Genomic DNA, 20086 nt, shown 5'->3' on the forward strand with positions numbered 1-20086 from the left:
TGCACGTGACAGTCCAGCAGGGCAGAGCAAAGGGTTGTCAACAGGTGACAGTGATTGCTGGACAGAGGAGGGAGCTAAGCAAACCCACAAATCATGACCAGAATCCTTGCTCACGCAGTCCAGAGGAACAGGAGATGGTGGAGCCACCACGACAGGACACACTATAGCTCCTCCCGCTGGGAGAAAGGAAAAATGCTCCATCGCCCTCATGACACTTGGGCTTCTTAATCCTTAGAGATTCCATAATAAGTTATATAGGCAGCCACTTTAGATCCACACTTGCCTGCATACAACAAGTTTTCTTGCTAAGAAGATACAACCCATCCTCGACTCTCTTGCCTATCGTTGGCCGCCAGCACCATAGAGGCCTCATCCCACCATATTGGGTAAGCCACCTTCGACTCCCCACTAGCTTGTGTTGGTTCCTGCATGAGTAAAGGTCCTTTCACAAACAAAAGGATAGTCTCTTTAATATATAAAGAACTCCTAGAAGTCAGTAACAAAAAGACCATCAACTTTATAAAAAAATGGTCAAGATATGATCAGAAAAGCAAATTCAAATTGTTCTTAAATATATGAAAGAAACTCAATCTTACTCATAATAAGAATGATGCCTGAGATATCATTTTTTACCTATCAGAATTAGCAAAAATCAAGAAGTGTTATAAGATACTCTTTTGGTGGGTATTTGGGTTCTGCTCCCAATTCCAGTGTGTGGAGGGGGAGTTTCCCACACCAACAAGCAATGCTCCGATGCCAGCTGGGTGTCCGACAATTCAACTCAGTTCTGACGCTGTCTGCCCAGAGATAGCACCAGATCCGACAGGTTAAGGGTTTAGTCCTACGAGACCACCCTCCGCTTCAGATGCCAATCGCAAGTCCAGGTTGTTACCTGTTCCGACCAACTGGCTATAAATCAGAGGTTCCCATGATCCCCTGCCTGGGCTCCATTAATTTGCTAAAGCGGCTCATAGACTTTAGGAAACCCATTTACTCACTAGATTACTGGTTTATTACAAAGGAATGATCAAAGGATATGAATCAACAGCCAGGTGAAGACATTCTGAACAAAGAAGCTTCTGTCCTTGTGGAGTTTGGGGCCAGACTCAGTGGCAGGTAGAAGTGTCCTGGTTCCCCAAACTGGAAGTTCTCTGAACTCCCTCCTTTGGGGTTTTCATGGGGGCCTCATTACATAGGCATGATTGATTAAATCATTAGCCATTGGAGATTGAGTCAGCCTCCAGCCCCCTCTCCTCCCTGGAGACCTCCAGGTCAGTCCCACCCCTCTACTCCTGGTTGGTTCCCCTGGCAACCAGCCCCCATCCTTAAAAGTCCTTTCCAAAAGTCACCTCATTAACATAAACCCAGTTGTGGTGGAAAGGGGCTTGTTATGAATAACAAGACACCCATTTCACCTTTATGGCTCAGGAACTGAGGACAAGAGACCAAGTAGTATAACAAAAGATGCTCCCATTGCTCAGGAAATCCCAACGGTTTTGGGAGCTGTAAACCAGGAACCGAGGAGGAAAACCAAATATATTTGAGACATACATTTTGGTCATCTGAATGACCAGATATACGTATTTCTTGTAAATCAGAATATCGCAGTGGGGCTGTGAGGAAACAGATGCTCCTACATTGCTGGTGAGAGTGTAAGTTTCTGAGAAATTTGGCACTATTTATCAAATCCATCTACTCTTTGACCCTGCCCAACAATTCCACTTCCAGGAAGTGGGATTCACCCTACAGAGACACTTGTACATGTGCAAAATGATGGGTATATATACAAAGTTACTTGTGGCAGGTTTCCTCCAATTAGCAAAAGATTGGAAATAATCTAGGTGCTTGTTATTTTAGGGGACTGGTAAAAAAAAAAATTGTACAGCCATACACTCTGCCACACAACTCTTTCATACCTTTTCTTCTCTTCTTTTTTTTTTTTTGTGAGGAAGATCAGCCCTGAACTAACATCGGCCAATCCTCCTCTTCTTGCTGAGGAAGACCGGCTCTGAGCTAACATCCCTGCCCATCTTCCTCTACTTTATATGGGACACCGCCACAGCATGGCTTGAACAAGCAGTGCGTAGGTCTGCCCCGGGAATCTGAACCCGTGAACCCTGGGACGCCGAAGCAGAGCGTGCACTTACCCACTGCGTCACTGGGCCGGCCCTCTTTTCTTCTTTAACAGGATAAAATATATCTTAATTCCAAAGCCAAGGTCATATTTGATGGAGACTGTTAGAGGCATTCCCATCAAGTCAGGAGCAAGAGAGGCTGCCGACTGTTACCAGCCTGATTTAACAACGTACTGGAGGTGCTAACCAATGCAATTCGGTAAGAGAAGGAAAATGGAGCTATAAAAATGGGAAAGGAGAAAGTAAAGCCTTCGCTATTTGAAGATAATAAGATCACATACCTGGAAAATCCAAGCGAATCATCTGGAAAACTACTAAAAACAGCAAGAATGTATTAATTCCCAGCGAACAAAATTCAAACAGAGAAATCAATCGTTTCACACTGCTGTTCAGGGTCGGACCAGGGAACTCCACGAACCCGAGCCCATTGCTGCCCTGCATTTCCTGTAAAGTGAGTTCTTTGCTCAGAAGCAGTGCTGTGTGGAATACCAGAGCGATGACCAAGGCATTTTGCACATCTGCTTTTGGCAGAAATTTTCTGGGCAGCCAGCATCTGTGGGTGCCTGCTCCAAGCCAGCCCCGTTTAGAGACAAGGGAATGGCCCCTGCCGTCACAGAACCCACCCCCAGCAGGAGGGACAGACAAGGGCACTGGTGGGGGCCCAGGGCTGCAGGAACACAGGAAGTGCCTGTAATTCAGGAGGGCTCTGTAAACCAGGGGGGCTCCCTGGAGGAAGCAATATCTGAAGGGTGATAGCAGTGGGCAAAGGGTGGAGAGACAGTTTTCCTCAACAGGAGATGAGCTGTGTGAAAGTGGGAAGAACAAGGGTGCATCTGGGGCACCCAGGAACTCGGTTTGGCCAAAGTGTGGGCTGGGAGGGCATTAAATGAAGAAATACGGGCAATCCCTCAACAGTACCAAGCTCAACAGTGTGAGCTACCACAGCGGGTGGGGCTGCAGAGGGTGTCGTAGGGGAGGAGGGAGCACACGGATTAGATGAGGGGAAGATGCTGAGGGTGGGGGAGACGTCAGGTTGTCAGAGGCCAGCACATGCTGGGGGGCAGGAAGGAGGGAAGAAGGTCCCTTCAAGGCCATGGTCCCGACCTCAGCTGCCCACTAGAACTTCCTAAGAAGCACTGCACTAAGGGGAGGGCAGGGATCTGTCCACCGAGGGCCTCTGGCCATTCTATTACGTAGGAGGGATCAGCCACCTGCCCTTTGTGAAGGGTCTTGGAGGTCAAAGGGTCAGAGTGGGAACAGTCAGAGACAGAGGGTCGCATGAGTGGGTGGGGAATGGGCTGAAGCAAATACGCAGTGGAATTAGTGACATCAAGGAGCCTGGCAATGAGTGGGCTGGGACCGCAGCCCGGGTGGCCAGAGCAGGGGTGTGGTGGGCACTGTGAGCCACAGAGCAGGGAGGACAGACCTGAGAAAACAGAGCACAGGGTGGGGGGCCAGCACCCAGAGACCCCCCAGGAGCCCGTGCTATGCAGTGCCAGGCTAGCCAGGTCACAGACCTGCTCAGCCTCTGCAGGACTCTCACTACCTTCCAGGAACCGTCCTGAGTGGGGTGTGAGTGGGGCTGGGGAGAGCGGAGTGAGGCCAAGGCCGAGACAGGCCTCGGGCTCTTGGGGCATCAGCGTTAGTGGTCCTCTTGTCAGTGATAGGAGGAAGATCTACTGGCCAAGGGACATCTGATTGATCCACCTGCCTTCTTGGGCTCATGAGAAGACAGAGAGTGGAGGGTAGTGGAGTGGAGAGTGTGGTGGGTAGAGGGGTACTCTGAGACCCCATCCACACAGATAGAGGTCAAGGTGGAGATCAAGTCCCTGGGTACAAAACCTCATTGTCTGCGTTTATGGGGGGGTAGGGGTGAGGGCACGGGTTGGTAGAACACGGGGCGTTTTGCTGTCTGTCAGATAGGAATTTTGCGGGCCAGCCCCGTGGCTTAGCGGTTAAGTGTGCGTGCTCCGCTGCTGGCGACCCAGGTTCGGATCCCAGGCGCGCACCCACGCACCGCTTCTCCGGCCATGCTGAGGCCGCGTCCGACATACTGCAACTAGAAGGATGTGCAGCTATGACATACAACTATCTACTGGGGCTTTGGGGGAAAAAATAAATAAAATTATAGAAAAAAAAAAGATGGGAATTTTGCTTCCCACACAGCTGCTGGAGAGGGTCTGATGAGAGAATGGGCCTGGTGGACTCACATGGAGAGGATGACTCGGGCAGGAGGACTTCATAGAAATATTCATGGTTGTGGAAACAGGGAACAGAGATGCTGGGAATCTACATGGTGGGGTCTGGGGGTGAGAACAAGACTCAGGCTTTCTTAGTGTTGGAAGGATGATATGGGATTAGAGGAAAGGACATAGAATGTCACCTTGCCAGCAAACCATTGTGCTCTCCTGCCCCTCACAGGGACCTCAGAAGAAGATACCCTGCTTGCTCGTTTTTTATTTATTTATTTTTTGCTGAGGAAGACTGGCCCTGAGCTAACACCTGTGCCCATCTTCCTCCATTTTGTATATGGGATGCCGCCACAGCATGGCTTGATGAGTGGGGCGTAGGTCTGTGCCTGGGATCTGAACCCGCGAACCTTGGGCCAACGAAGCGGAGTGCACGAACTTAACCACTATGCCACTGGGCCTGCCCCTGCTTGCTCGTTCTTGATTTTCTGTGGCCCGCTGGGTGAACCTCTTAGCCACGGGGACTCCCCGCAGCAGCAGCAGGGGTCATTTCACAGCCAAAGGGCACGGGTCTGCTCTGGAGACCCTTGTTCCCATCCATCCATCCAAGAGCTGGCCTGCAGACCAGGTGGGCCGTAGCCTCCCTGCACTAGAAGGTCTAGGAGCTCGAGACTCAACTGACGCCAGGTCCAGCCCCATCCCTACCTTACAGGACATGTAACACACGCAAGTTGCTTACCCTCTTCCTGCTTGTTTCTTCACCTGTACAATGGGGACCATAATAACTACCCCCAGGGCTGCTGTGAGTCAGTGAACTATGTGACGTTACCAGCGCCCAGCACAGAGAGTGTGTGAGTAGTAACTACACAGGATACTAGTCTCACCCATGGGCAACACCTCCAGCATGAGGCCCACCAGTCTCATGTTGCACTTTCCGAGTCAAGGCGAGTGAGGGTACCTGCCCACTGGACTCGCCCACACTGACTACATTTGCACCCCGAACCCTCCAGGAGGCCTTCCTTCCTCCCAGGGCCACCCAGGATGCTAGTGCTCCACCTGAGTCCTCCCACTGCACTCTGCACACCTCCCTCTGCATCTCACTTGCTGTGTTCTGACTGTGAGCTCCTCAAGGGCTCAAGGAAGCTCCCCAGGCTTCCTGTTCATCTATCACCATACCTGCCACATGGCCCAGCCTCCCAGACAGGAGGTGAGGGTTTGTTGGATGAACATTCTGAGGACCATAGAAGCCTCCTGTGGACTCAGTTCTCTTGCAGCTGACACATCAGCGAGCTGTACTTTTATGAACTGTTGGAATGGGGATGGGGTATTTGTCCAGGACATTTGGGCTTGAGTCAAAATGATCTTGGAGGCGAACTCAGTATAAGGGCACATGGAAATAGGCCTGGGGGATAAGTGGCATGGCTCACACTTTGACATCAAACAGGACTGTGGCCAAGGGAAAGCAGACCCAAGCAAGACCCATGGGCAGAGATGTAAGGAGATGAGAAATACCAAAATGTGGGCCATCCACAGAGCCAGGGGACAGAGCTCAAAGAAAAGGGCTGGATTAGTTCCACTGCCCTCTGGCAGACCATGTAAGTAGACACATATTCCGGATGTGGATTTGCATTCTCCACGCATAATGCTTTTCCCAGCATGACGATCCATGGATTCACGAAATGCCTTATTCACCAGCATGATATTCTACATATTACTTTTAATCAAGAAACTCATTTCACAGCAAATGAAGTGAGGCAATGCGGCTATACCATGTAATTCACAGGTTTTACCACATCCCTCTCCACGCAGAAGCAGCTGGATAAAGAAAAGAGTGGAATGGTTATGGCGCCACATGGGAGACAATATCCTGAAAGGACACGGTTCTGTCTTAAAGCTTGCAGTAAACGTTTGCATGAGTTGTCTCACCCATAACCAGGATTCGCGGGCCCAGGAATCAAGGAACAGAAGCAGGAGTGGCTCCTCTCACCAGGCCCCTCAACATGGACTTCTGGCAGCACGGAGGTCTTGGTTTTCAGGGGAATGCGTCTATCAGGGGACACAGCGATGTCTCCATTGGTTTGCAAATTGAGGCTCACCTGGCTATTTTGGGCTCTTGGGGACACTGAACAGACAAGCGAATAATGGGATTATTCTACTGACTGAGGAGAATTACCCAGGGAAAATGTGGGTGCTGCTACACAATAGGGGTAGGGAGGACCATGGCTGCAACCCGGAGAATCCTCTAGGGTCCCTCTTAGAAACAGCAAACATGGAATGGGGAGAACTGTAACAAATAGAGGTTGGACAATTAATCCAAACCCTTGAGGAATAAAGGTTAGGATCAGCCATGCCAAATAGACTCCTGACCAGTGGAGATCCTGGCTAAGGGGAAAGGAAATGCAGACTAGGTGGTGGAAAAGGAAGTTATAAAGGTAACTCAGCCTCATGACAGTGGCAGACTCCACCTCCTTGATTGCTGTGTGTACACACACACGCACACATAATTTTCTTCTTTCCTCATTATTTCATCAGGTTTTGTTGGAAGTTAACTTTACCCTTTAGTCTCTAGGTAGCCTTCTGCTATTCTATGTTCCATTCAGATGAGACTGTGTCTGGAGTGGAGTCACCACGGCCCGGAGACCCACACAAGGACTGCTGAGCCTGGCATTTCCTCAGTCTGGGGAGAGGTTAGGAACATCTCAGCAGTTGTCGTATCTTGGGCAGAAACAGAGCTGCTTTTGTGACACTACTGCAGTTCAAGTGTATGTAGAAGGGGGCATATAGACGCTGGGGGCATACAGAGTGGCTGAAGGGGACTGTCCCACTTACTAAGCTCTTGTCTCTCAGCTTCACACTCACCATTTTTAACTCCGTTTTTGTGACACTGGGCACAGAACTCTGCAAACACTTCTGCTTGGCCAGCTGCCAGACCACTGGATTCTCCCCCACGGTGCACTGGAGGGACACTTCGCTGCTGGAGGAAGAAAAAGGGACGTGCTCCTTCCTGTTCCCATCAGCATTACTCCAGCCTCACATCCTCACCTCAGCACGCCCGCACAGCCGAGCAGAATCCAGGCGCCACTTCCACCCAGCTCAGAACCACCTTCGTTGTGCCCTCAGACACCAGCACCAGGTGAGCAGCATCCAGCCTCTGAGACAGCACCTCCCAGAGTTGCTACCTCTGATTTTTCAGTTTTCTTTTTGCCTCTTTAGTGGCTGAGTCAACAATTTTACTGTACTGTTAAAATAACTTGATTGCTTTCTGTCTCCTTTTTGGACCATGACTGATACGCACAGAAAGGAAATTTCTATCTATTGAAAACAGAGTCTCAGGACTGTATTGTTTAAATCCTTCACAAACAGCACCTGAGGCTCTGGACAAGTTTCATCCTCCCTTGGTGTTTCAAAAGGCACTGATCATTTGTACGTCCCGTATCCCATCTCTGGGCTAAGCCACTTAATCTAAATAAAACATTCCAAGCCCAGGCTTGCAGTTATTTCTTACTTCAAAATCTTAATTCTTTGAGCTTCCTTCCATTCCAATATCCCTTACCCTCAGTTGAGAAGAATTAAAATTAACTATATTTTGATATAAAATCTTAAATTGAGTTTTGACAATGATTAATAGCAATTAGAGAATATTCTTGTAATGCATTTACATCAGTGATACTGGCATTGTCTGGACTACCCCATATATTTGTTCTGGAATGCATTTAAAATGAAGACCCATGCACTGAAGGGTAGAATTAGTAGCAGCAAACTCCCAGCATCCCCATTTCCCTTGCATTAAAGAGTCCACAGGCTGGTTCTTGCTGAGTTTCCATTTATTACTGCAGTAGACAATTGCTCTGAAAGTGCATCACTAAATCACTCTTGTCTCAGCCTCTGCTCCTCCACCGGCAAATACTCGGAAATTAATTCTTGGAGCACCGTGGACCACAAGCTTCTCTCTGGGTGGAAAACTACTGCCACTGCCAATGTCAAAGGGAACACACACGTGCACACACACACAAATAGAAGGATAAAATGAGAAGAGCACTGGAGAGGGGCAGGGGCCAATTTCTCATGGAAAATTCAGCAGAGGGGCCATGGGAAAACAGCTCGTCTGTGCAAAGTAGAAAGTGATTCCATCTCCCACAGCACTTCACGTTTGTTAGGTTGGCCCTGGTGCACCTTCTTCCCTTTTGTCTCTAGAACAGGTGACGTCATAACCATAACTGTGTCACAGCTCAGTGGAGCAGGGGTCCATGGAGTCAAAAAGAAATGAGCAGGTCTCTCAAGCTAGTCTGGAAGATGGGTGGTTTGGATAAACTGACTCGTCCATCTCCTGTTTAAGGCTGTCAGGCACAGTATCGGGAGAGCTTGTGGGGGAAGATGCTGCCTAACAGAAACAACTCTTGTTATAACCAGCAGAGGGTCAGCATATTTTTGATGGGAAAAATATAACTTTCCAATACTGCAGTGACAAAGAGCAGCTCTAGAAAACATAGGAGATTAAAAAATCGGAACAAATAAGACCAAAAAAAAGCAAAAACATGAATATGGACAATACACCTAAGCACTCGGCCTGACAAACCCCTCACTTATGAACACATTACGTGCGCGCGCGCGCGCACACACACACAGACACACACAAACACACATATCAGGAAGAGGCCCAAAGGAGGGCAAATCCAAATGTCTGCTCTCTTTGGAATTTTCACGGCAAATCTTGAGTTTGGGCAAAATGAAGAGCTCGCTGGGGTCTGAGCACATCTCAGGAGGCAGCCTCTGCTCCCACTGGAGCCCACGATGCTCCTGGACTTGCCGGAGCCCTTCACAACTGTCTGGGCACTGGAACTCATTCTTCGTATTCCTGGAGTTTAAACCACTGCTAGACCTTCTGCTCCGCTCTAAGTTCCTCTGTAATGGAAGCACCTCTCTTCTGGCCCCTGTCCTCCCCCATTCTTGTAGGAAAAAGCATCCCAAGACAGTGGTGCTTAGACGGTGTATAGGAGTTGGAAAGAGGAAGAGAGTAATATAAACACAGTAAGGAAATGCCTGTTACTCTCTGCGATTTCTCTGAGACCAGGTGGCTACAGCTCCTGATCTTCAAGGAGGTTTTAGGAGAGGCCTTAATTTAAGGTACTGCGATCTCTGCTCACGAGAGCCAAGTAAGACAGTGCTCCTTGGAGTTGCTGTAGGGCTCATACTCAGACTTGTTTCAACTCTGGGTGCCCTTTGGACCCGCCTGACTTCAGCCCTTCTGCAGTCAGATCACCCGGCTTCTCTGATGCGTGACTGGTCATTTTAAAGCGTGCCTGCAGGGGCCTGCGAGAGGTTTCTGTCTGGGCCTCCTGGACCAGCACACATTTCCTAACATATATACCCAGTGATGAGGACTAAAGGCAGCTTCTCCAACCACTGCAGACAGGCACAGTCATGCAAAGAAAGCCATCCATCACAGTCACCTTTTCTACAGATGTCTCAGTTTCAGGATCATAGAATTTACCATATTAAGTGTTAATACCTGGCAACAACCAGCTTTTGCTTCCCTTCCTTACTGAGGGGCACGCAAGAACCCACAGAAACAGGCTGGACACGCAGGCCCTACTCATCTGCGAAAATGGTTTCAGACACTGCCCTCAGCTCCAAATCCTGCACTTGGAACCTCTATTATAATCTAGCCCCTAACCAAACTGGATTCTGCTCCAGTTTAGTTTACCAAGGCATCCCTTCTAAGCCGCCTCAGGGAAACCAGTGCGGCCCACTGGATTAAAATAAAATTCTAAGTGCAGCAGTGCCTAAGAAGGAAAGAGTCCCACAGGAAGCAAGACTGCAGGGCATAAGGCAGGAGACTATACAAAATCAGTAACACAGTTTCAGAAAGTGGTGGGCTTGGGGAAGAGGGGAGAGAAATAAACAAAAGGTCCCAATAATTTAATGGCAGAGCTAGAAGAGAGCATTTATAGCTATTCCGGGACTCTCCAACAAAAAGCTTTTCCTGGATGCACATTCATAATACTGATAACTCAGTTGACAGCTCTGGCTGGTACACGTGGTCACAATGCCTTTCGTACAGCAGAGAAGAGCACACAGAATGCCCGAGGCATCTGGACAGCACACAGCAAAACAAAAGGCTGAACTCCCCCCACAGAATCCCATTAAAAAAAAGTATGTCTATCACAAAGTCACGTTTTCCGTTTTTCCGCTTTATAAAGTCAGCGATGCTGGAGGGTGTCTAGCGGAATCCGTCCTCCAGGAATGAGTGCAAAAGGGGAGCACACGGCTCAGGGACGTCCCTTCAGTGAGCAGATGGAAGGACCAGCTGGAGACCTCCCATCCGTTTTGGACAAACACACACATACAGAAAAGGATTATTGCCAGCTTGTGTACTTTCACAATGTGATTTTTGTATTTCGAAAGCTTGAATTGTCCCTGAAAAAAAAAATGGGAGAAAATAGAGCATTCAGTACACAGATCATCTATGGGCAACCACACACATACAGGGACACACCCCAGGAGCCTCCTTCCTTGCTAATCTAATGCCAACACAGCAAACCGCCTCCCAAGTCCCTTCAAACACTTCCACTCAACTGTCTGCAACAGCCAAAGATTAGCAATAACCCAAATGCTTATCAATAGGGGACTGGTTAATATTAATGTTATGGCACATTCAACAATGGGACACTGTACAGCTTGAAAAAAACAAGACAAGGAAACTCTCTACTAATATGGAAAGATCTCCAAGAGAAATTGATAAGGTGCAGAAGTGTGTGTGTACATAGTATGTACATAGTACATATAGTTTGTACATAGTGTGTGTAAGTCGGGGGTGGGGGAAGTAAGTTCCTATTTGCTTGTATATACACAAAGAAACTCTGGAAGGCTACACAAGAAACCAACAATAGTGTTACCTGGGGCAGTGGTTTGGGAAGGGGGCACAGAAGAAATTGGGCAGATGAAGTTAGAGTGGGAGGGAGATCTCTCTGTTTCTTACACACACATATACTTAAAAAAAAAACTGAACCATGTGGTTGTATTATGTATTCAAAAAAAAAAAAAAAACCAACCAACCAACAACTCTTGATTCAAAACTTACAACTGCTTACAAAATGATATTCTAAGAGGTGAAACTTGGGTACCCTTTCACTTTAGAAACTTAGCTGTAATTCCTGAAATGGAAGAGTGCGCGCGTGTGTGTGTGTGTGTGTGTGTGTGTGTGTGTCTAACAGATCCTAAGATGTGTCCTCATAGTTGCTTTCTATTGGATATGGGCAGGCTCGGCCACCCACAAGTAACCTTTCCTGCTCCACGCTAGAAATCCAACAACACCTTGGCAGGTCACACTACCATTTGAATCCCAAAATTTCAGGGCTGGCAGGTGGTTTAAAGGTTACCTCATCTACTGCTCTGGCCCAGAGCTTCAGACTTAAATTTGTCTGAAATTTTGAAACAGAAACTCTCATTAACATGATTTTTGAGTCATTATTTCCTTTTCATTTTAATGAGATATTTTAGAAGCGTTGCCTTTAACTGAACTATCTTAAAATTGCTACAATTGATAAGGCATGTGGCAATTGGTCCAGAGTAAATAAATACTGAGGAAGAATATGCTCAGCCCAGCCAAACAGCAGTTTCCTCCTGCTGTTGGCTAACAGATTCTCCTCGATGATGGTGGCAGGCTTACAGTAACTAATAGCCCTTCTACACAAAGAGAATGACTGCAGACACGTAACTGAAAGGGACTCTAGAGCTGGTGTAGGTGAACTCTGGCTGGGAAGAAACTGGTGCTATCTCAGAAGCCCACTGGCATTTTGATAACTGACATGCACCACCATGTAGCTCATTTATCAATGGCTAATGAGCATGTCAATGATTTCTGTCTAAGGAGTTGAAGCCTGAACACCAAGAGAACTTAATGGGGGTGATCATCTTTGTAAAAGGCCTTTCAAAAGGACAGACCCACTGAGGTGCCACAGGTGGCCAGCAAAGGAAGATAAGGACCGTATCTGATCATGAGACAGAGAAAAGCAGCCATAACTGACGTGTGTGTGCTGCTTCTGCGTCCCCTTAAGGACGATGTGCTGTAGTGCTGAGTCTGCATGACAGAGGACACCTCTAACAAAGAAGTGACTAGCAAGGAATAGTTTGCTCTGTTCCATTTCTTCCCTTTTGATGCCATCTCTATCCCCACAGAGCAACTGGACCACAAACGTCAGTCAGCAGGGAGAAGTAAGACGAGTGAACGGAAAGGCGAGGGTGAGAGAAGGTAGAATGGGAGAACTTGCTGACTAGGGGAGAAACACCTATCTTGGAATAAGAGAGATGGCAGGCAAGTATCCGGACCCAGTCCTCTCAGCTGCTTAGTGATGTAAAGAGAATTTTCAGGTTAAGTCATCACCATAAGCAGGTCATCTTATCTTTTGGAAGAATTCCTGGACTGTGCCGGGGTTGGGCCAGAGAGAAATTCTCTCTGTCGCAGGTAAACTGAAGAGTTCTATAACACTTTGCCACTCAGATATTTAATATTTATTCTAATTATTTCTATTGTCATAGATCTCTTCACAGTCAGAAAGCCTAAAAGGTCACAACTATTCCAAGGTCTATGTGTAAACTGGAAAAGAGGAGGGGAAGAAGAAAGGAGCCAGGAGAATCCAGCCAAGTTTTTCCAGAGTTTGATCTCAAGGAAAACAAAGAGCAACAAGGGTGGGTGATGGGATCCTGATGGTGACAGGCTGAGCAGGCTGTGGCAGCTGGTGGCTTTGGTCCCGCCTTTCTAAAAAAAGTGGGTTGAGAACAGCTTGGTGCCAAATTTAGTCTGAGGAATGTGTTCACCTCAAACCAGCTGGGAACTAATCCTCAGTTATATCCCTCACTCCAGGCTGCAGTGTAGAGGGATTAGGACACAGGGAAAGGGAGAATGTGGACAGGATGTGGCAGAGGCGATTTCCATCTTTTTTGAAAAAGATCGGCTTCTGTCCTTTTAAAAGTAAACTAAAGTTTAGAAAAGCCAGAGTGAGTTCCTGAAAGCCAGCCCCTCCAGCCAGTCAGCAATGCTGTGACAGTGCGTGAATTCTCAGGAAGGGCTTGTTTGTTTGTTTTTGTTTTTTCAATGATGTGACAGATCTTTGAGAAGGAAATAAGGACATTTTTACATCCTCATCTGCAAATTTATGTAAATATGCAACTGGGACTGAGCCTAGTGTATTGATTTAAAATGGCTTTTCAGACATCAATATTTCTACCATATCTTAATTTATTCCAGAGCATTTTTGCACTCCAGGGCACAGGACACGGAGTCGAAAGACCCACAATGCTGGAGGAAGTCAAAAGGACTTCCTCTACTGGATGACCCTTCGTCTTGATAAAGGGCCTCAGAAACACCAGAGCCCCATCCAAAGTGGCTTCCAACTTCACATTCCCAGGCATCTTGGGGAAACTGCTACCCAAATACTCTGAAACAGCTTTCTAATCTGCTCTGCCTCAAAATGATTGCCTTTATGTACTTGTAGAGAAATGGACAAGTTCAAACTCTGGACAAGCTAAGGCAGAGGTCAGCTCCTGAGGGTGGACACGAGAAGAGCAGGTGGTCAGTTCCTCCCGCTCTTGCGGTAACCTGCCACTGTGCTGGTGCCCAGCAGGAGCACCCAAGTGATTCTGGGTCAAGGGAAAGCTGCAAGCCACTGAGGAGCCCTCCCCGAGTCTCTGGTCTGAAAGGGGCTCCGTGGGTGCACTCACAAATCAGCTGACAGGCTTAAGTACACATGGTCTTGAGGGTAACATGCTCTGGCTATCAGCTGGCCACCCCAGGCCAGCTCTAGCTTCCTCCTCTCTTCCTCCCTGCATATTACATAAAACTGCAAACTCTTCCTAGGTTCAGTGGGGCAAATTTCAACCTCTAATCTCCCACGCAGCGACCACGTCATCTTCATTCCCCAACAAAACAGACCACTGCTCTGTGCATGCCAGCCCAGACATATAAGGAACCAGAATCTACCCCTAACAGCTGGCTGGGACTTCTACTGAGGCCATGGTTAAAAGGGCAATACTTATTTGTAATGGAAGTCAAATGAAATAGTCCTAAGATATTCACAGCCACATATAATGGCATAAAATATCAGATAAACTGAGTAAAAGTGTTTGTGCTTCAAGAATTATTATTTAAATAGCAGTTTTTCTTTCTTCATGGATCATGATCTAGGTGGAAGGGGGAAAAGAAAAGGGAGAGAGGATGAGAAGGCTGAAGTGTTGGGGCCTCTAAAACAGCAGCTCACACACGAGCCAGGTGTATGCATCTTCTAGAACACCTCTTTCACCTCTTTCAAGGTTAAATCAACAAAGACCAAATACGAAGTTCTTTTCAAGTCTGTTAAGACAATGAAGTGAGTTGATGTTTTTTGTTGTTCAGACTCTAATACTTCTCTTAGACTTCCAAGTCTGGGCTTCAAGGAGAACCTCGAAACCATGAAGTGCTCCCTTCATCTGCCAGATAAATACAGTGTGTGTGTGTGTGGGGGCAACAAAAAGAACAAAGACTATAAAATGGCAATTATGCAAATCTACAACATTCAAAACAATTAAAAGATATTTTTCCTGGGGGATTTAGTGTTAGCTAAGGGGAGAGGGAATAATTTTAAGTTTTCTTCCATTCTGACTATTCCAATTTCATCTTAAAGCCTTTTTTCCCCCATAGAACCTAAGATGCTATTGATTTTTAAAGGTACCATCATTTTATGTACTTTAAGAAGTAAACACTGCCAATTAAACTATGACACCAACCTTTCTCATCACAGTCACTGTAAGCATCCTGATTTGAGGGATATTAAAAGCAAAAAAAAGGGATTTTAGAAATAATTAAATATGGTAATGTTATTAAAATAATTCCATTATAGCACCAGGCCTCTGGAAATTTAACTTATTAATTTATTTCTAGTATCTGCTATTTCTCAGCCTGCAAATCAATGGATCCAATATTAGAGCCGAGGCCTGTTTTCCACCCTCCTTGTTATACTAGCAGCCATCTCAGAATTCTATGGTGACTATATTTCAAAGAAACCTTTTAAATTGCAATTTTAAAAATCTAGTATTATCATCTAAAAATTCAACTTAGAATAAAGGAATTAAACTATTAAAAAAATATATAAGTGCCATGTTCCGTGTGGGCAGGGATGCAGGGACTGTTTATCCCCCAATTCTATGGGCTCCACAGAGTGCTCAGACCCCTGGCCACCTGCTTCTGTCCCTCACAGTGTCATCCTCTCTTCTGGCCCATCTAGGGATGCAGGTCTCCTTTTCTTGAAAAAGCCTTACCTCCTTCCTGGGAAGGGGCGTTCTGAAGGAGCTACTTCAGCTGACATGTTCTGTTCCAGTTTTAGAAATTCTCTATTTCTTAGGGAGGGTAGGGGGGAATTAATGTTCAGGAATATGCTCGCACGTCAGGCACATGCAGATCACATCCTTTCATCCACCCTTCTCATCCAGAATATTACCCAACTCTCTCTGCTAAACAGACAGGGACTGGGCACTCTCTTAACTGAAATACAAATGTTCTTAAAGTGAAGGCTTCAGTGAATTCAGCCTTCGGGATCCCAGGGCCTCTCCCTGCCAGAAAACACGTGACGGTCTAGTTACAGAGTCCAACCTGGAGCTACGCCTCCCAAGCAGCCCTGACGTCCACCCCCGGTTCAACTTCACTGCTGCAACCACCACAGGAACTCACAACTGACAACCAGCAGCAGCACACCAGAGACATACCCCTCACCTCACCCATACCAGGGCCTGTGTAACTGCCCGGTCAGTCACAGAACACTGCCAGATGGCTGAAAAATGGCCACGTCTGGGCAAAAGAAAAAAGATTTGTGGGACATTTATAATCACGAGATGCTGGTATCAGGAGAGATCTGAGACATGTTAGCCCAGGGAACCTCATTTTCCAAAGGAGAAAACAGAGGTACCTTGAAGTAAAGCAATGTGCCCGGGGTGCACCAGGAGATAGGTGACCCAGGGAGGACGGTAACCCAGCGGTTCTGGACTCAGTGTTTTTCTCTGAGACCGTGATAATCAGTCAAAGAGGAGAGGCCAGAGCAGGCCCAATGTTGGCAGAGGCAAGGCTATGGGTCGACGGGGAGAGGGCGTCCCTTTGGGAAGGGGGGTCCTATGGCTGAGAGGTATGTTGCAAGGTTACAGAGAAGATAGACAAGGCCCTACCCTGAGTGTGAGAGACAGAGGGGGAGCGTCCGATCAGCGGCCGCTGCTGTTCACCAGGCCATGAAACTCCTCCCAGGCCCTGGCAAACCAGAGACAAAAAACACAATAGCACATTCAGATCAAAAGCTTTTTTTAACAAGGAGAGCAGACACGATAACCCCACACCCCATCTCAGACACCCTCCAGGTCAAGCGGAGCCCACTGACACCCAGCACGACAGCAGGGAGGTCTCCCACCTAGACTCTCCTCAGCTCAGCAGTGGGGGCCAGCACCTTTTAGGGGCAGGCGGCACTTCTGGCTCGCTCCACTGGCGGTCTGGCCCTCACTATTCCCTCCAGGACTTGCGAAGTCCTTCTGTCCGCTCCTTCAACAAGTCTACCAGGGACGGGAATGAGGTGCGAGCCAAGCTCAACCATCACTGGAGACACCTCCAATTAACTGGAGCTAAGGGCAGCAGCGCTTTCTGCCTCGGGGACGTGAGTCCTGCTGGTAGAAACTATCTTTCTTCATGACGCCTCGCCCTGAGGGCAAAGGCAGGTACCCAACAGCATCGTGATGTCCAGAGAGGCAGTGGGGAAACTACACCACTTGCACTGCTTTCGCATTTCTTACCTTCTGACCCTTCTAACTCAGACTCCAAATTTGTACTGGGCTCCCTCTGTTCTGAAAATATCCATATAACTATTATCTTAAAATTTAAGCTGTGTAGATCACAGCTGTTCAAGATTTCCAGGGAACAATGCTCATTACAACTTTCATGTTGATTAACTCAATTTAGAAATTGGGATTAGGAAGGGATAAGAAATGTGACTGAGGGGTACAGTCTCTCGGAGTGGTGCTCTACGAGGAACAGGCCCTTGGTGACCGCTGGCCAAACACCAGAAGGAGAAGAGCAGATCCCCCACACCCCTGGAACCTCTAACCCACCTCCAGTTTTCTCAGAGGGGCTGATCTCCTACCTTTTTGCCTTTTTCAGCCCCATTAGGGACAAGGTATCTGGTAAGTTCCCTGGGAATTATATATAAAATGGGTAATTTGGTGCTTCTAAATCAAAAATTCCTTATTACCAGTTATTCCATTCTCAGTTTAAAGGGATGACACTACCCAGGGTGACAACATATTGCGCCACTCACTACAAGTTTAACATATGGCCACTGAAATACACTTCATTACCAGGCCTTCTACAGCTAGCTTTTCTTCTTCTTTTACATAGAGACGGATTAAATACGGACCTGGCACAACAAATCCATTCTTCCAGGCAATGTTTATACCAGTTTCACTAGTATTTCACTCTTTTAAACAGCAGCATTTCTAAGTTAACGATCTACCTCTGAGAATATGAGGTTGATTTGCAGTTAATGGTTTCTTCAGAGAGGATTACCAACCCTACTAATAGATGCTAAGTGAATTGAAGCAAAATGTTAAGACCGCCAAACCAGCGTGCCAGTCTTTGTCAATTCAAACTCAATTTCCACAGCAACACATCTGTTCCACAGCCCTTTCTGGAGAGATGGTAACGCGATGAACTTTGTGAGTCCACGAGCGACTTCAGAAGGCCATTTCACTCTTCGCTTCAAATGAAGACAAGGGCAAAGCAAAATCCGATGCTTGGGCAACGACCCAGGAAACCCCTCTCTCATTCTAACAGTAGATTTAAACTCTATTTTAAGCAACTTGAGTGTCAACAAGAAAGTACATGGCTGTGTTGAAGCTTCATCTCATTTATCCTTTTGTTTCCAAAAAGGCCTACACTAGTCCAAACAGGGCAGTTCTGTGCGCAGAATCTGCAGAAATATGGATTTCAGAGTTCCCCGCTAATCCATTCCAGTATTAAACTGCCCTCTCATTTTCTTCAGAAGTATCTTCTTCATATGTTAAACCTCAACATGAAGAAGTTGGGTAAAGAAATCTCCTCACACGGATTCAGTGGAAATAAAAGAGTTGGTCACAGCCACTGATATAATCTCTTATTCTCGTGGGCCAATGCTTGGCTAAGAGGCAAATCAACCATCTAAAGCTAGGTGTGAATATTTTAGCTATTTTCCATCTGGCATCCCAGGCATATTAGGTAATATTAAAACTTGCTTTTATTAAAGGTAAAGAAAGAACAAGTAAAATGTTAAAAGTGTCATATGAATGGAATTTCTAAAAATAATAAAAATTATCCAGAGATGAAAATAGCCTACAGGGGATTCTGAAACAGATTCAAATGACAGAGTAACAAAGAGTCTTAAAGACCACTCTTGTCCTAGCTCACTTATCAGAAAGCAAATTCTGAGAGCAGAGCTCTCATACCCATGAAACTCTGTATTTGCCCCCACCCCTGTCCAAAGCCTGGTTCACAGCCCTGCACTCAGCCGGCCCTCAGGGCTCATGCACGAGCTCAGCTCCTGCTAGTCTGGGCTCTCTTTACTTTGAACATCAGTGTGGGAGAACATTTCAAAAGCCCAAAGCCAGACCAGCAATTATGCTGGTGATCCAGTGCCACCAGGCTATGATTTAGCCATGACAGAAGAGATGGCCGGTCCTTGCCTACAAAGTTCAATGTTTAAATAAAATGAAATATGGACGTGGTAAAGGAAGGTCCCCACAATTTGACCAGTATCTCCTCTAGAATAAAGAAAAGTTACCTACCCTCAACTTTCTCTGCAGAGGGGTCTGGTCAGTCTCCCCAAGACTGTGGCCCACTGAGTGAAGCTGGCTCTGTCTTCCCCTTGTCCATCCCAGGCCAGAGGCACAAACGGACTCAATGGGGCTCTTTCAAAGAGGAATTTCCTCACAAAAGACATTGCTGCTTCATGTGGCTCTGTGCCCAAAGTTTTATCCTGGTGGTCCCATGATTCTGGGATGTAAGTCTGGCTGTGTTAATGAGATTTCTCCTCAAAATGGAGGACTCAGTGAGTCAAGTGATGCTTGCAAGGACCCAAACCTATGAAACCTCAGCAACAACTGGCCTCATTAAAAGGAGCCAGGCACCTAAGCTGACACTCAATTTAACAAGTTTCCCATTTCTTGGTGGGCCCTGTTCACCCTTAAGGGTGAACTGCTGGCAGTAAACAAGGGTAGGAGGCAGCAGGCAGGCAGCCCCTCTGCAGCCAAGCAGCTCATCACGCATCGTGTGCAGCAGCCTTTGCCTCTCAGCTCACCCAGGAGTGCCGTAGGAAAGGCCACAAGCAGTGTGATCAGGGGAAGGCTGGAAAGACCAAACAGTTGAAAAGGACACTGGAAACTGGACTGAACGAGCAAGGTGGAGGCACACCTGACTGAGAAATCTAAGCCACGCCTAAAGACATTCTCCTCACCATTTCCAGCAGCCCTAATCTCCAGAGTACTTGGGGGAGAACCACTGCTGGCTCTTTCTTCCTTCATTTCCCTGGACTTCTCAAGTCTCTGCAGCCGTGCCTTGGCTCAAACAAAACCATACCTGTTGAAGACCCACAAAGAATAGAACAAAGCAGAACAGCTCTGACTTCTGTTCATACGTGGCAAGGATCAGAGGGGTCTCAAGGTCAGTTTGGTGCTTTCTGATCCACTCTTACTCTGGAAAGTGACATCAAGCTCATCCTCGGACCA

General features: G+C 47.1%; 1 protein-coding gene across 4 annotated transcripts in view; it reads right to left on the reverse strand.

The window, feature by feature from the left end:
- Window positions 1-6113: 6113 nt before the first annotated feature.
- The window catches only part of EIF4E2 (eukaryotic translation initiation factor 4E family member 2), a 29546-nt gene continuing 15573 nt past the window's right edge, over window positions 6114-20086 (reverse strand). The window contains exons 7-8 of one of the 4 annotated variants that reach the window (XM_087424680.1): window positions 7184-7298; window positions 6114-6370 (exon numbers count right to left, since the gene is read on the reverse strand). In XM_087424680.1, coding sequence (XP_087280806.1) covers window positions 6320-6370; window positions 7184-7298 — 166 coding nt within the window. In that variant the 3' untranslated portion in view covers window positions 6114-6319. Of the gene's footprint in view, window positions 6371-6401; window positions 6447-7183; window positions 7299-8130; window positions 10742-16513; window positions 16593-20086 lie in introns of those variants that run through there. The other 3 variants (XM_087424681.1, XM_004427687.3, XM_004427688.3) reach the window with 3 other exon arrangements.

This window comes from Ceratotherium simum, chromosome 37, assembly GCF_057802395.1.
Source record: "Ceratotherium simum simum isolate JZ-2026a chromosome 37, ASM5780239v1, whole genome shotgun sequence".
In the NCBI taxonomy this organism is placed as follows: domain Eukaryota; kingdom Metazoa; phylum Chordata; class Mammalia; order Perissodactyla; family Rhinocerotidae; genus Ceratotherium; species Ceratotherium simum.